Source organism: Amblyomma mixtum, chromosome 5 (genome assembly GCF_055824585.1).
Source record: "Amblyomma mixtum isolate Tamu chromosome 5, ASM5582458v1, whole genome shotgun sequence".
NCBI lineage: Eukaryota > Metazoa > Arthropoda > Arachnida > Ixodida > Ixodidae > Amblyomma > Amblyomma mixtum.
The window spans coordinates 185,859,774-185,875,175 of NC_143016.1; the positions used below are offsets into that span (position 1 = coordinate 185,859,774).

The following is a 15,402-nucleotide window of genomic DNA, read 5'->3' on the forward strand; positions in this document are numbered from 1 at the left end:
ATGCCACAGAGCGCTTGTGTCCAACCGGATGCGCAGAGGTAAAGTTCAGGTATTGGCCTGTATGTGTGGCTTTCCGGTACCAAAACATAGAGAAAGGCAATGCGACCAGAACTCTCCTCTTCCATAGTGAACTGGATGGAGTTCAGATGATGTAGTAGTGCAGACGCGTCTTCCCGTTTCAACACGCAAAAACAGTCGTCTGCAGGCAAAATTCCAAAAGGCGGCATAGGTCCACAGCTTCAAGCGGAGTGCGGTTGGCAAGGGTCTCTTCGTTTTCAAGACGCCTTTACAGCACTGGACAGCGAAGTCTATTGGCACGCAGGTGAACATAGATTTGACGTCAAAAGACACCATGATGTCGTCTTCTTGGATGTCGACGTCCTGTAACATCCTGACGAAGTGACTAGAGTCCTTCACATACGTCTCCGTTGTTCCAAGCAGGGGGTGCAGGATGCTGTGCAGGTACCGAGAAAGCTTATGCAGGGGGGACCGGGTAAAGTCTACTATTGGTTGAGAGGCACGTCGGGCTTGTGTATCTTGGGAACACCGTAGATAGCTGGAGCTGAGCCATTATGACATAAGAGTCGGTAATATAAATTCTTGCTTTGCGGTGGAACAAATTTGAAGACGTCCGTCAGCAGTTCTTGCAGTTCGCTCTCAATCTTCTTTGTTGGGTCTCGTTTGACTTTAGCATATGTGGACTCGTCTTTCAGTAGTCCAGCCATTTTTGTGATGTAATCCTTGCAGTCCAGCACAACCGTCGCATTACCTTTATCAGCCGGCAAGATCACAATGTCTTCAGTCTTTTTTAGGCTCCTGATAGCCATTGTTTCTGCTGGTATTAAAGCAGACTTGCTTGCTCTTGGGAGTTTGGAAAGAGCTCCAACAGGGTAAAAAAAATATGTTTTTAGCCTGTTCTTCAATTTCTTGGCGAGTGTTAGGTTTTTTAGAAGGAAAACATTAGGTGCGCGGCTAGAATGCAGTACCAATTCCCATGCACTCTTAATCCTTCCTGCCGGCCATAAAGCACCCACCACAAAGAGGGCTTTCTTGTCGCCTGCGTGGTGCGCCAGTTTATCAATAAATCACCATTGTGAGCTCAGCTGAGTCGCAGGGCTAACAGAAAACAAATTGTATCATGGTTTACGCAACATGCTGCACAAAAGAAGTATTTTCACTTAATTTATCAAAGCTTGAATAAATATCAGCAGAGCAGCCAGCTTTCACGAATCCTGAGGACTTCGGGCCTCAGGATTCGTGTAAGCTGGCTGCTCATCTCACAATAAAATAATAGTATGGTCAATCTCCTCGACGCCTTCGGCAGCGGAGCTTGCGGGCGCCAGGCGAGCCGGACCCGAACGTCGGGCTAACGGCAGCTGCGAGGCGGTTGTGGCAAGAAATTTGCTCATATCAGAGTTGGTATCTCTACCAGCAGCTCAGTATTAGTCAGCGATCCTCAAAAATGACAATTTTTTTCACATTTCTTGTCCCATGGTTTATTATTTACGTCAAGAACACTCTTCAGCTCGCTTTTATGACGTCGGCAGACGGTATCCAGGCTGGCCGACCGGCCGGCAGGCTCGGCGTACTTCACGTCCGCACAAGAAAATACAAAACAGCCATGCTACCAGAAAGGATATGCTTCCTAGATTCGAGATACGACAGCATGACTGTGCTAAATGTGGATCTTTCGGCAACGACACTGCCTGCAGCAACGCCGGGCGACGACCTGCGCGCTGGTCCCAGACTGCCCTAGTCGTCGCTAGGCCTAGCTGGTTTCGTATCGACTTCGCAGCTGAGGGCGCTTCGGGACTGGCCAGCGCTCAGAAACGTGCTCCGCTCGGCACCCCTTTACTGTGAACTCGTCCCATAATAAGAGATATGTTCGATTTCCACGACGTCTTCAGCAACGGAACTAGCAGACGGCAGGCGAACAGCACCAGGTAGCAGCAGCACAAAACCGGCTATGGGATGAAATTTGCTTGCTTCGCAGTCATCACTTCTACCAGGAACTCGGTATTTGCCAACGATCGTCAGAAACGATGCATTTTTGATATTCATATATCCCAGGGTTTGCTATAAACGTGAACAAACAATACTATCGCGTTCTTCAGATGCCGGCGGTCGGCACGAAGACTGGCGCAGGCCGCCCGGCTCCAAGGAGTGCGCCCTATGTCATCATGACGCTGCCGCTTCCCGTCGTTGCGTTTGCCGCGAGCGGCCCGCCGTTGACATCAAGCAGGCCGGACGCAGGCGGCGAGCTGCAATCGGACGGTGCGACGTTGCTCGCAACGGCGCGCCGCAAACCGAGCGAGGGGCGGTTAGCAGCAAATGGCGGCTCGCTGGTGCGTCGACTGCGCTCACGCGGCTGTGCCCCGCTCATCGTACATCACTTTATTTTGGTATGACGTCACTAAAACTAATTTTTCTTCCCACCTTGTGACCTTAGGGTTGATGGCGCTAGCGATGGCTCTAGATCGTGAGAGTGAGCATTTAGGTAATCTTTGGAACCGAATTAAAATATTTTTTAAGCGTTTGTTGTGTCCAACACCTGGCTGTCAGTGCCCTTGCATACATAGGAATCCCATAGCAGGCTTTTTATAGCTTCAAAATTTGGTGTCTCCACCCCTTTAAGTTGATTTTTATAGGAACTGGCGGCAAATAAAGCCGTCTTTGTGGACCTACGATAATATTTGTGAATCGCGCGAGAGGAAATCGGGCGGGTGAGATCGTCTGCTGAGGCGGTAGCGATGAACGCACCATTATTGCAGAAAATAAAAATAAAATAAGAACTAGCAAACTACTAACAGCGCGTTTTTAACTTGTTTTATTAAGAATTTTTAAGAACATAGGAGTGCTACTATTCGCAAATGTTAGTTCAGTTTATATGCGCAAGGCGGCGCGTGAAGTAGACACGTTCCAATATGTAGACATGTAGACGGCTTCCTAGATGTCACACTAGACGTCACACTAGACGTCTTGTCGGACGTCTCCCAAGATGTCGGTTCATTGTCAGAAGATGGAGGCTGGTTTTGGCGCGAAACTGGTGAGATGTTTGTGAAAAGTGCGGGGAAAGTTGGCGTGATTTGGTAATGGTGGGAAAATCTGGTTTCAAGTGATTCTTGGCGCGAAACGATTGTATATATGCTGCGGTGGGGCTCCGATCGAGCGTCCGTCTGCCAGGAGCTCATGGATACGGAGGTCGCATGTCAGTGTTTTTCTGAAGTGGCGAAAGGGACAGAATTTATTCGCAGGAGAGACGTCTAAATTACGATAGACACGTAGATCCTATCGCATTTTATTCATTAAGGAATCATGGAGAAGGTCTCTAATTTTTTTTTCATGTGTTAGGTAGCCTCAAGCCACTTTTGTCGTGGCTGGGGGTTTTTCAGGCACAAACGACGAGACGGGGTCGCGGTTGCCGCGGGGCATGTGTACGGACGTCGGCGACGCCGCCGCAGGCTTTTCCGCATCGCGAGCTCCTAACGCTCTCGCGTTAAAATTTTTAGTGGTCGTGGGGAAATACCACGTTATGATCCATGTATATCTTAAGTGTAATTACAAAGAAGAAAACACGGCACTAAAATTAGACGTCTACATTCCTTTAAAGAATTGAGCATGTTTTTGTTGATCTTATTGGCGTTTTTGAGCTGGCAGTTGGATCGCGAGGTTTAACAGACAACGGGTCAGGGAGACAACGGCGTCTTCAGCGGCGACTGCGCGCCAATGTGCCGTGTGCGTGGGCGCGTGCTCAGTCATGGCGTGCCCGTCTCGCAGCTCCAGGAGCGCCTGCGCCGCCTGCAGCATCCTTGCCTGGTCAGCGTGGGCTGCCAGACGGACGAGCCGCTGTTCGAGGCGTTCGGCCACACGCCACTGCCGCCTAGCCCGGTGCGCGCGGAGCAGCCGCGTGAGAGGGCCGACGATGATCTCAGGGGCGCTCCGCTCCGCGAGGAGGAGCACCGCGCGGAGTCGCCTGCGCGCGTCGTTCCCGAAGTCGATGCTCGCAGGGACGAGCCCGCTGTCGCCGGGCCCGAGCCGTCGCGGCCGGCCCCGGAGCTGGCCCGGCCTGCTCCGGAGCCGGTGGCCCGTCGGCAGCCCCCGCCTCAGCGGCTGGAGGCGGCGCGACCGGCGGCGATGCCGGAGCCCGTCCGGGTGGGCCCTCCGCCAGCCGCCGAGGAGGGGGCCGAGCGCGCCCAGGAGGCGCCCCCGGAGCCCCCCGCGGCCCCCGTCCAGTCCTCGTCGCAGGAGGCCGCCGCGCCGCCCGAGGCGGCCCCCGATGCGGCCGCCCGGAAGGCTGCCCGCAAGAGGTGAGTCCCCCGCGGCCCGCGCGGAATGGCCGGCGCAACCGACATGGAACTGAGGATGAGTACTGCCACCCTTGGTCAGTGTGGTTGTGCCTACGCTACTGTTAGTCAGTGGTCGGTGTCCGTTGCAATCAGGGTTGCCAGGTCCTAATCTCAAAAAATAGCCACAAAAATAATAAAAGTAGCCAAAAATTAGCCAATCTGCGGCCACGATCTCAAATGTAGCCAGAATTGGCACCAAGACGCCACGAAAACGTCACCAGAGGCAGGAAATTTACAGTTTGAAGACAGAGGGCAGCAGTGCCTGTAAATAACTTGGAAGCATAACAGAATCGCTGAAGAAATACTATGCACTAAGTCCACGGAACAGAAGCACAAAAACGCCAGAGGTATTTATGACAAGAGTTGAAAAGTGACCAGAAGGAATAGTTTTCTCCTCACCAGAGCAAATACTTTGTGTTCCATATAGCTATTGTGTTCCTTTGACGCAGTCGTGGTTATTAAACATTTCGCGATTTCGTGGTGAATAAACAAAGTGAGGCCCTACGTGCAGCCCTAGATGATGCCCTGTGTGAGTCCTACGTGAAGGCGTACGCGAAAATCTAGTAGTGAAGCCCTGCCCAGCAGATTATGAGTGCACTCCCCACCGTCGCTTATGGCAGTTAAATTACTGGTCAGTTGTGACTGGTTGCTGGGAAGCGCAACCTGGGTCGTACAAGCCCCACTGGTGGCAGCACCTGCCATCGCAGGGCAGGGTCGCATCGCTTCACCACTGCACCTGTGCGATAGGACTCCCAGCGATCAATAAATGTAGGGAATGACCAATTCTACATATCTGGGCATTAACCCATTAATGCTATTCCGTCATACCCTTGAGACGGAGCTCAAGACCAATTAAGTCGCCGATCTTTGTCTGAAGCCTGCCCGACGTGGAAAACCGAGCCTTGAACCGAAACGGAAGTGAAAACCGAAGTGCTAGATCAACTAATTCGCATTTGGCCTAACCCCGCTAAATTGTTCACCATTGATCGAAAACAAGGCAGGTATAACAGGATAATGGTATTCATAAACAGCACTTCAAAAGTAGCCAGAAAGTAGCCTAGTAGCCAAGCTGAAATTTTTGTCGTCAAGAGCTCCCAAAAGTAGCCAATTTGGCGCAAAGTAGCCAAACCTGGCAACCCTGGTTGCAATCTGTGTAGGCACGCAAGAGTGGGTATAGGGGCGCACTGACCTTGTCCACAGTTCGGCATGCTACTCACACGTGGTGGTGTCAGTCATCAGAAAGGTAACATTCCACACACTAGTTCGGTGCTTTTGTGGTGCGCACCACAAGGTCATGCAGACAGTATAAATGAGTTCACAAACGCTTCTTTGCTGACTGCGAGAAAACTGAGCAACCTTCTGGGAGCCACATATGGTATCACCCGTGAAGGATTCAAACAGTGGAGTCTTTTCAAAAAGTTTAATCATAATCTATCATGATTCGCTTTATTAGGGCATGAACTGCACCTCTGCAGTGGCCAGTGGGCACCAGCCTCTTTTGCGTTGGAGCAGGAGACATTTCCCTGGGCAGTGCACGATGTGAGAAGCTTGCCTTTGTTTACTGGCAGGCACCAGAGCTGCAGGCTCCTTAATTGTACTCCCTGCTGCTTCTGTGCTACCCATTTGTCTGCTTTTAGCCAGTGGAGGGAGGATCGTTTCTGGAAATGAAGCAGAAAATATTCAACAGGCTTGCTTTAACTGTACGTGGCAGCATGGAAGGCTAATGATGCAGTTCAAGGTGACACAGGGTGATCAACATTTAAAGCGCGTGGGGCAAAATGCAGTACTTAGTATGAGGATTGGTAGAGTGAATTGGAGAAGCGAAGGGTGGCGAAAAGTCTGCAGGGCTGCAGTATCGATACTAGGTGGCAGAGGAGGCACCACCAATGGGGCACCGCATGCGCGTCCCCTACCCTGATGATATCAGTGGGCAATCTGGGTGAGCCAGCTGTAATACCCCCACGGAGACCATCTCTACGGATCGGTTGCACCAGAGCGTGTCCATCGAGATCATTTCAGGGGAATGCATGTGGTGTTGTGAGATGAAGGAAGGAAAGGCAGTGTGTCTGGCTTTTTCTCCAGGCCATCTTCAGTGTTGCGGGAGGAGCCTGACCGGCTCCTGTGGACGGACAGGCCGTACCCTTCCTGGCCACGGCCGCCCCCCGAGGAGGCTCTGGAGGCAATCGAAGGTGAGCACGCTGAAGCTTTGTGTGTGCCTTCGCTTATTTTTACGGCGAGAGCTGTTATCGAGAGCCTCTTGAACTGCCGATGAAGCCGCAGCAGTGGTGGCGCTGTGGACATCTGCTGTCAGAAATTTAAATATAATCAAATTTAAGCGTGAAATAAAAAAATTCAAATGAAAAGACAAAATTTAAATTTAAATACATATTTAAATTCGAAAGACGCGGGTTCGATCTCAGCCGCGGCGGCCGAATTTCGATGGAGGCGAAATTCTGGAGGCCCATGTACTGTGCGATGTCAGTGCGTGTTCAAGAACCCTCAGGTGGTAGAAATTTCCGTGAGCCCTTCAGTACGGCATCCCTTATTGCCTGAGTCGCTTTGGGACATTAAACCCCAATAAATCAATCAATGATATTTAAATTTAAGGTTCTTAATATTCATATTGAAATTTAAATTTAATTTGTACTTTACGTGCAAAATATTTTAAAGTTAATTTTAATTTTCAGTTTCAAATTTTTTATCTTTATCTGAAATCGTAGATTAAACTGAAGATTTTAAGCTTAAAGTGTTCAAATTTCAAATATCAAGAACCAGAATTTAGATTGAAATTCAAACTAACACTTTTATTTGGATTTAAATTATCAATTCCTAAATTGTTGTTCTAAGTTTTAAACCTGAACAATTTGAATTTAGATTCATATTAAAACTTTGAAGTTTACCATTTCAGAAATTCAAGTTTATAAATAGATGGTGAGCCTTCTCCTTTCTGGTTGAGAGTACAATACAGTGGATTGACTCATCTCTCCCTGCGCTAACCCTTTTTGTGGGTAGAGCAGGAAGTGCCATTGAGTCTGTAAATGAAAGTTTTCTTGTTGGAAAAATTGTTTGCAGTTAAGCAGACTAATACCCATGCCACACGGACAGATTTAATGCCATTAAGTGCTTACTGCCATAGGTTTTAATGGCATTCGTGCGGTGCCACACGCATAAATTTAATGGCATTAGCCTTACTGCCATTCACCTACTGAGTTCGCCACAGCTCATTCGCCCGTGCAGTGCGTACTCTCGTTCCCATTCCACACGCAGAGAAGCATGCAGCTTTGTTAGTAACAACTTCCTAACCAGTAGGAAATGGTTAATTCTTAACTTTCAGTCAGATGAGGCATCTATACCGCATTTTCAATGCGAAGAGCGCCTTTTTAACCAGCCTTATTGACAGGTACTCTTGACTTGGGTGCTGACATGCGAGTTTATGGCTACTTTTTTTTTTTTTGACTTGTAAAGCAGGAACAGCCGTATTTTCTAGAAAATTGTTTTTACATTACATTTGAACAACATTCCCGATATATTGTGCTCATTAGCAATGTTTATATTCAGATAAAAACTTCTGACTACCTTGCAAGCGTTACCGTCATCCTCACTTTCGATAATGGCATTAAATGTGGACGTGTAGCACCAACACCGAAAATAAGGGCATCAACAAACTTAAGTCCTTGAGCATTTACTGCCATTTCTTGTGCGCGTGTGGTAAGGGTATTAGAGTTTTGCACAATGTCAGTTACAACCAATGATATTTCTGGTTGATTGTTCCAACTCAGCCTTAGCCTACTTTAATCAGTCCCTTTTTGTGCTGGCACACTGCTCATTTCCAAATGCAAAAGCAGCAGACCCACAGTACTGTTGCATACGGTTGATGGCAGGCAGCCTAGGACGGAGACAGGAAACCTTGCGCTGAAGTCAAAAGCTGTTTAATGGGGGAGCTTGCACCCACAAAGAATTGAACCACTCAATCAGCAACAGCAGTCGGCAGTGTCAAAGATCAGGATCATGGTACCGATTTGTGTTTTGGCAAAAACTGGTTCTGTGTGACTCTTTCCAGCCGTTTCAGTGTCTGTCCAAGGGGACAAGACGCATTTATTGTTGAGAAAGTTGGATTTAAAAACAGAATGTATTTTCCTGAATAACACATCGCGGGCTAGTTGGTTCATCAAAAGGCAGAACAGCGCAAGCTACACAGGGACAAGAAAGTAGATGAGACACACACAGCGCTGTAGTGTGTCTTGTCTACTTCCTTGTCGCTGTGTAGCTTGCGCTGTTCTGCCTCGTATTTTCCTGCCACTCAATTCAACCCGTGGCATCAAGACAAAGAAAGGACTGCGTGGTCACTGCTTAGCAGTGAATGGCGCAGGGGTTGCACAGAAAAACTTCCCTGCCATCACCTCAGCTTGCTTGTGAAATGGCCGGTAGTGGTGATGGCTGCGCTTGTTTTTCTCACCTTTTCTAGCTTGTAGAAGCTCCATTTTTGGTGACCGTTGCGTCGTTGTCATTTGAATGTGGTTATCATTCAGTGCGGGCTCACTCAGGGGTGGATGCGGCTGATGAAATGTGCAGTAATTGCCCCAAAATAGTTTTTTTTCTTTTCAAAGTTGCTTTGTCCGCTTGTATGCCTCGTTTATTGTGTTATTCCGAAGTTTCATTGCTGAAATTTAGCGGGCAGTACTCTAAAAAAATTGTTTTGTGAACCGCGGTTGCTGTGCATTGTGGGCAAATGCTTGTGCTCCATTATTGTTTTCTGTCTCACGGTGGAGAGTATTTTTTTTTTTTCACGGCTGTTTTATCTCAGTGGTCTCGCTCCCAGGGCCATACTGCCAGTCAAGACATTCTTTGATTTTGAAATTTTTGGATTTTAAATTTGTTGTATGAAATTTTTTTGTCCCTCTAGATATGCCTGCGGGCAGTGCATTGCAAAAAAATTGAAATTCAAAACCAAAGTTTGTGCTTTGCAAAAATAGAATTCTAAGAGTGTCCTGACCTGTTGCATGCCAGTAGGAGCGCAGTGCATTTTGAACCAGGCCTTTGCCACGTTTCCTTAAACTTGGGAGGGTAAAGTTTCAGCTAGGCCAGTCAGTGAGACATAGCAGCTGAAAGCCACAACAGACATGGGACGGAGGCAGGTGGCAGCACAGTCCTGAGTTGTGAGTACCGCCCTGTGTTGTCACCTGCTTCCGTCCCGTGTCTGTTGCAGTCTTCAGTCATTACTCTTAAACTTTGCAGCCTTTTCACAAGAGGGCTTAGTATGGTGCTCGGCTGCTGGCTTGAAAAACGTGGGTTTAATCCCAGCCACCGCGGTCGCATTTCGTTGGAGTCGAAATGCTAGAGGCCCGTGTACTGTGCGATGTCAGTGCACGTTGAAGAACCCCAGGTGGTCGAAATTTCCGGAGCCCTCCACTACGGCGTCCCTCATAGCCTGAGTCGCTTTGGGACGTTAAACCACCACAAACCAAAGCTTTTCTCAAGATTCGGAGGAAGAAGATAAAAACAATTTCTGGAGATTAAAGGTGTAACAGTGAACCTCTGTGAGACCAGTTATAAACCTAATGAGCTCAAAACTTTTTGTGTAAATGCATCAAGCAATAAAATAATTCTTGCTGATAGCTGCATGCCCCCTTAATACTGATGGTTGCTTGAGTGCACTAGAGCTCTCTTAATACCGTAAAGGTTTACCCTTTGAGAAGGGAGTGCGTGGGAAGAATTTATCTCAGCAGGGCTATCATGGTTGAATCAAGAGGAAGTTGAATCCTAGTCGAAATCCAGAGGAAGAAATAAGCTTGGGCGAGGCATGTAATGCGAATGCAAGACAACCGCTGGTCCTTAAAGGTAACTGAGTGGATTCCAAGAGAAGGCAAGCGTAGCAGGGGACGGCAGAAAGTTAGGTGGGCGGATGAGATTAAGAAGTTTGCGGGGATACAGTGGCCGCAACTAGCAGAGGACAGGGTTAATTGGAGAGACATGGGAGAGGCCTTTGCCCTGCAGTGGGTGTAGTCAGGCTGATGATGATGATGATCGTGGTAATGGGGCTGTGACTGCTGCGTCACTGAGAGTGCTTTGTGTGTGCTTTTGCAGTGCCAACTTGGAGGGTGAGAACAGTCGCCACAGCCTACACCATGGAAGGCACAGAGGTGGGTCACACCATGGGCTCCACTCTCCCGTGTGGAGTGCTCGTCCTCACCCTTTAAACACAACCCCGAATTGTAAAAATATTGGAAATATCACGCTCTTCCGGCCCAGTGTTGTGCTGCTCCTACCATCAAAGATGAGTTGTACCCCTGTCACACGGGCACTTTCGATCCTCATTGAACTCTATCTGCATCAAGATTTTCGAACCATACGGTGCCACACGGGCATTTTCAGTGCTCCTTGAGAAGTTTCCCTCATGTGTGTTAGGTGGCGCCAAATGTTCCTACAACAGCCAGAACATGGTGATGTCCTCCGGCAACACTGTGCAGTCGGGTGCAGCGGCAGCCAAATCCACAGCCAGACGTGTGGCACACCTCTGCTGCTGTGCGATGGAGCCCGAGGGTCCGCAACGCCTCCGCGATTTCTGCGTAGACTGTGGTGTTTCTCTTCTGGCACCGCAAATCATCTAGGCGGTCTTGCCAGCAGTTGATGAGAGCGGCTGTCTTGCGCTCGCTCCACAGTTTGCGCGTCGACGAGCAGGAGGACGCCATCTTTGTTGTTTACACTGACGGCAAAGCTTGGAGCGTGGTTGGCATGGTGTCGAGATTATTTATAAATATGTTTGCATATAAGCAGGCATAGTGCCTGAAAATGTTCTGTCTTGCATTTAAATCAATTACAGCAACAACGATTGTGTTTTTTTTTTGTTAACTAATGTTTATTTTTATAGCTTCGTACGAGCGAGAGTGCTTTCGATTGTTCTTGGAACCTCAAGCACTCTTGAGGAGTCGGCATCGAGTCAAGCAGGATCGAGCTCGATTGTGCTTGAAAGTGGCCGTGTGACAACCAGCGATCTGCATTGAGTTCGATCAGCATTGACTCAGTGAGGATCGAAAGTGCCCGTGTGGCAGGGGTATTACATTCGGCGATTGGAATTCTGGAACAACTTCACTGTGAGGAGGTCATGGCAAGGCGACTTGTCTGGGTTGCCTAGTGTAGCTGTGATCAGTTGTTTGTCCCTACAGGTGTTAGTGCTTTAGTTGTGAGGAACATTTGGGCGCCTGTTGTTGAGGATAAACTCGGAGTGGTGTGCATTGTTGATTTTTGTGCTAGCAGTGTCATTCCCTGTGTAGGCATGCATTGAATCCGACTTTGCACATGTTACCCTCTCCTTCCTGGAGAGGGCTAGAAAAGGGTCCCTGCATTATCACTGGCACGACATCAGTACATCCACTGACACTCAGCCTGTAACAGTACTGGGTTGCATGCCTTTGGGACGAATATAGCAACAGATCATGGGCTCCTAAGAGGGAATCTTTTGCACCTTGCCGAGCTTGTGTTTGCCACTCTCACTCTTGTTTCTGCATAGTGAAGCTTGTTGTATCCAACGCCTTTGGTTGAGTGCTGCTGTTCACTCATATTTAGGTGCACATATGTAGACGCAGGAATTAGGGTATTCGATGAGTAATTACTCCCTTATTACAAATCTACTCCACCTTGGGGGATTCCCCTAAATATTTGGTCAACACTGTTCCCACTTCGAGTTATAGATCAATTCGCTCTCGCCCTACCATAAGCTTACCGTCCCGGTTAGCTCAATTGGTAGAGTGACTGCTCCGGTGTAGCGGTGGTCCCGGGTTCGAACCCCGGACCAGGACGAATTTTTCTTTAACTAAGAAGTTTCTGTGAAAGCTGTATAGCTTTCCTTTGTGGCCGTGTGGCTGCGCTCGGGTGGACGTCAGTGAGTAATTACTCCCTTATTAATTAGGGTATTCGTGGCCATCTCATTGCCGATGTTTCCTGGCAAAAAAAAAAAGCTAAAGGGACCTTGAAATGATTTCGATGCTCATAATCTAGGTCAACAGATCTGTAGAGGCGGTGTTTGTGAGTATTGGAGTGAAATGTAAAAGCTCTGTGTGGACCCTGTGATTTACAAATAATGATTAAAAATTGCTGCTCGAAGTAGCTTGCAGCTGATCAGCGTCTTGCCTCACCGTGCATCCCCTGTCCCGATGACGCCAGTCTGGGCGAGCCTTCTCAGTGGGCGTGCCCGGTTGATGTCATGCCGATCCCTTGGGCACTTTCTCTTAATTCAGTCAATATCGTTTCATGGTCCCTTTAAGAAGCTGGTGCCCTGCAAAGTGCAGCTGTAGGCTACCACTGTGTGGTAGGAGCCCCTGTGGAGACCCCACAGCTGTGGTGCACGCCACATGAGCCACCAATGGGGCCCCAATCACTCACACAGCTGTTCTCTGTGCGTGTCTCTCTCTCTCTTCATTCCCCCCAGGATCTGGATGACGAGGTGTTCTTAAAAAGGCACGAAAAACCAGAGCGAGACGAGCGAAGGCGAAAAAAGTGAGTTTTTTTACCGGGGCCTCTTGCATCACAGGTGCATCGCAGCTCTGACTGTCTGTTCCTGTGTCTGCCCCGTGACATGATGGGGCTGTCCCTGTGCCGGTATTGGCAAGGCGGGAGTGGCAATGGCAGACTGGTTTCTGCAGTCCGTGCCAGAAGTTTGTGGTCTCTCGACTGGGACAGTTGTAGAGCTGCATGGTGGGGCCCTCCTCTCTCTAACTGGGATGGCAGCAGGAGTGGCACCACACACAGTGCGGTCTTGTCTAAAGCGCCGCACTGCTGCAGCGAATGAAAATCACCAAGCAGCTTTGTTGTGAGAAGAATGGTTGTGCAGTTGACGGGCTATGAGTGTACCACATTTATGTGATTCTAATGCGCTCTCGATTGCAACATGCACCTGTTTTTCACGCGCAGAAAAAAAAAAAAAGCAATGTCTTCGGTTGTGACATCCGCATTTTGAGATAGCGCATTTTGAGATTGAAGAACACATCACGAGCTAGTTGGTTTTCCATCACAACGAAAACAGCGCAAACTTCACGAAGGACGCCAAAAGGGGAGACGAGACACAGGCGCTGACTAACAGCTGTTCGTCAACTGTTAGGTTTTTTTGTTAGTCAGCGCCTGTGTCTTGTCTCCTCTTTCGGCGTCCTTCGTGAAGTTTGCGCTGTTTTCATTGCGCATTTTGGGAAACTTTCAAACTACTGGCAGCCGTGGATAAAAATGTTGGTGGAATACTGCAGCTCAAGCTGGTGCGCTCAGTGGTGTGTGGCAGGCGTGTTAAGAGCTTAGTGTGCAGTAGGCTTAGGAATTGCTTGAATGTTTAGCTTCGTTCCATTGTTAGTTGAAGAAGCAAAAATATCACCAGACATCGTCCATAAAGGCATGCCTTGAGTAAGAGGTGTAGCCTTCGTCAAAAGTTTACAGCCCAGAGGTTTGCACCTGAGCTTTACTCTGCAGCTTGGTATGCCTTGCCAGTGTTTGAAATCTCTCGAAGAGGGGGACTGTTATCCTTTCCTTTCCGAGAATTGGGATTGCCATGGACGCTGCAAGCATTTCATTGCAGTTGGATCCCGTTATATAGGGGCATAGATGTAACGGACCATTGGGAATAAGATACATTTTTCACTCACTTTGTTGGCTGCCCTATCTCGCCATTAAATGTACCTCTTTTTTTAACAGACATCGGGTGTAGTCTGCATCAATCCATCAATGGGTGTAGAAAACATTCGGTAATAACGGACAAGTTATTTTTGATTGAGAATCCTGCTTATAATAAACATTTTACCTTTACTTGCCACAGTTCACCACAATTTCTGAAAATTTTTTTTCTCCATGAACAGATATTTGATTCGATGTGTTATGTTAAATATGATTGATATGTTAAAACTTGGCACCGACTGGACGGTGCTGGTGTTTTGTTTGTCGTGTTCCGCCTTTGTAATCTGTACCTTGTATCACTCCTATCTTGGTCCTGACCGGACTGATAATATCTCTAATAAATAAATAAATAAATAAATAAATAAATAAATAAGCAGTATTTTTGCCAGAAATAGATAAACAAGCAAATGTTGTTGCCCCTAGTTTTTTTTTTTTATTAGAGATAGCGTGTGGTCTTGGCAACTGAAGTAAACATATCTAGAATGACTCAGCACCATATTTAAAAAAATATCATGTGCACAGAAATGTATACTAGTACTTGATTAGACAGCATAACAGTATGCAAACAGTATTCAACCTGTAATGTGGCCATGCAAAACAAAATCCATGAATTCACCCAAGACTGGAAACTAAAAATAGCATGCCTAGTAAAAGCTTATTTATGTGGATTTCAAGGGTACGGAAGAAATGCCCGGATCATCCGAAGGTCAGTTAATAAAATGCCCCGTGCCTCCGAAAAAAAAAAAAAATTCCAAAAATGCGAAAATGAAGGGGAGTCTTTTGAGGAGGGTTCATTGCATAAACACCAAAAAGCTCACAACGGACATGCAGTTTCAGTGTGCTGGAAGAACACCTTGGACGTAAGCGAGGGAACGCACATTGGGGCTTTTTTTTTTTTTGACCTGGCAAAAGGGGCTCTCCTATCGTCGTCACGCCTGCTGTTAAGTGGATATAAGAGGTATGCGGGTTGCAGTGGACCATGCAACATAGACACAGGACTTTTACGTGACCTCTTGCCCTGCTGTGACTCCTTGAATCGCCCCTTCGGGAGCCTCATGAAATGCTCTGCAAGTGGGCTTTCCCTCATGTCATAGTTGACCAAAACGAGATGGCAGAGCTCACGCTAGGAGAGTTATGAAGGCGACAGGGCAAATGCTGTAGGTGTGTGCATTGAGCATGCAACACATTATGGAATGATCAGAGAAGAAACAGCACGCATTCTCATTGCGATTACTCGAAGTGGGTGGTCGGCCATCTTGTTCACATCACGTGTCGTATGTGGGAAAGCCCACTTGTGAAATTTCGCATGAAGTCAAGCCTATCGCTGTCCAAAGGCGATTGATCCACATGATCAATGCCAGAAAAGAAAGCGAAGAGAACGTGTTTTTTGTTTGCCCGGCACTTT

The 15,402-nt window shown here is 47.9% G+C and overlaps 1 protein-coding gene across 3 annotated transcripts in view; it reads left to right on the forward strand.

Moving 5' to 3' along the window:
- LOC149345121 (uncharacterized) overlaps positions 1 to 15,402 on the forward strand; it is a 52,724-nt gene that overhangs the window by 26,897 nt on the left and 10,425 nt on the right. For all 3 annotated transcript variants that reach the window (XM_089546443.1, XM_089546444.1, XM_089546442.1), the window contains 4 exons: positions 3,778 to 4,307; positions 6,429 to 6,535; positions 10,431 to 10,486; positions 12,772 to 12,839. In XM_089546443.1, coding sequence (XP_089402569.1) covers positions 3,778 to 4,307; positions 6,429 to 6,535; positions 10,431 to 10,486; positions 12,772 to 12,839 — 761 coding nt within the window. The remainder of the gene's footprint in view (positions 1 to 3,777; positions 4,308 to 6,428; positions 6,536 to 10,430; positions 10,487 to 12,771; positions 12,840 to 15,402) is intronic.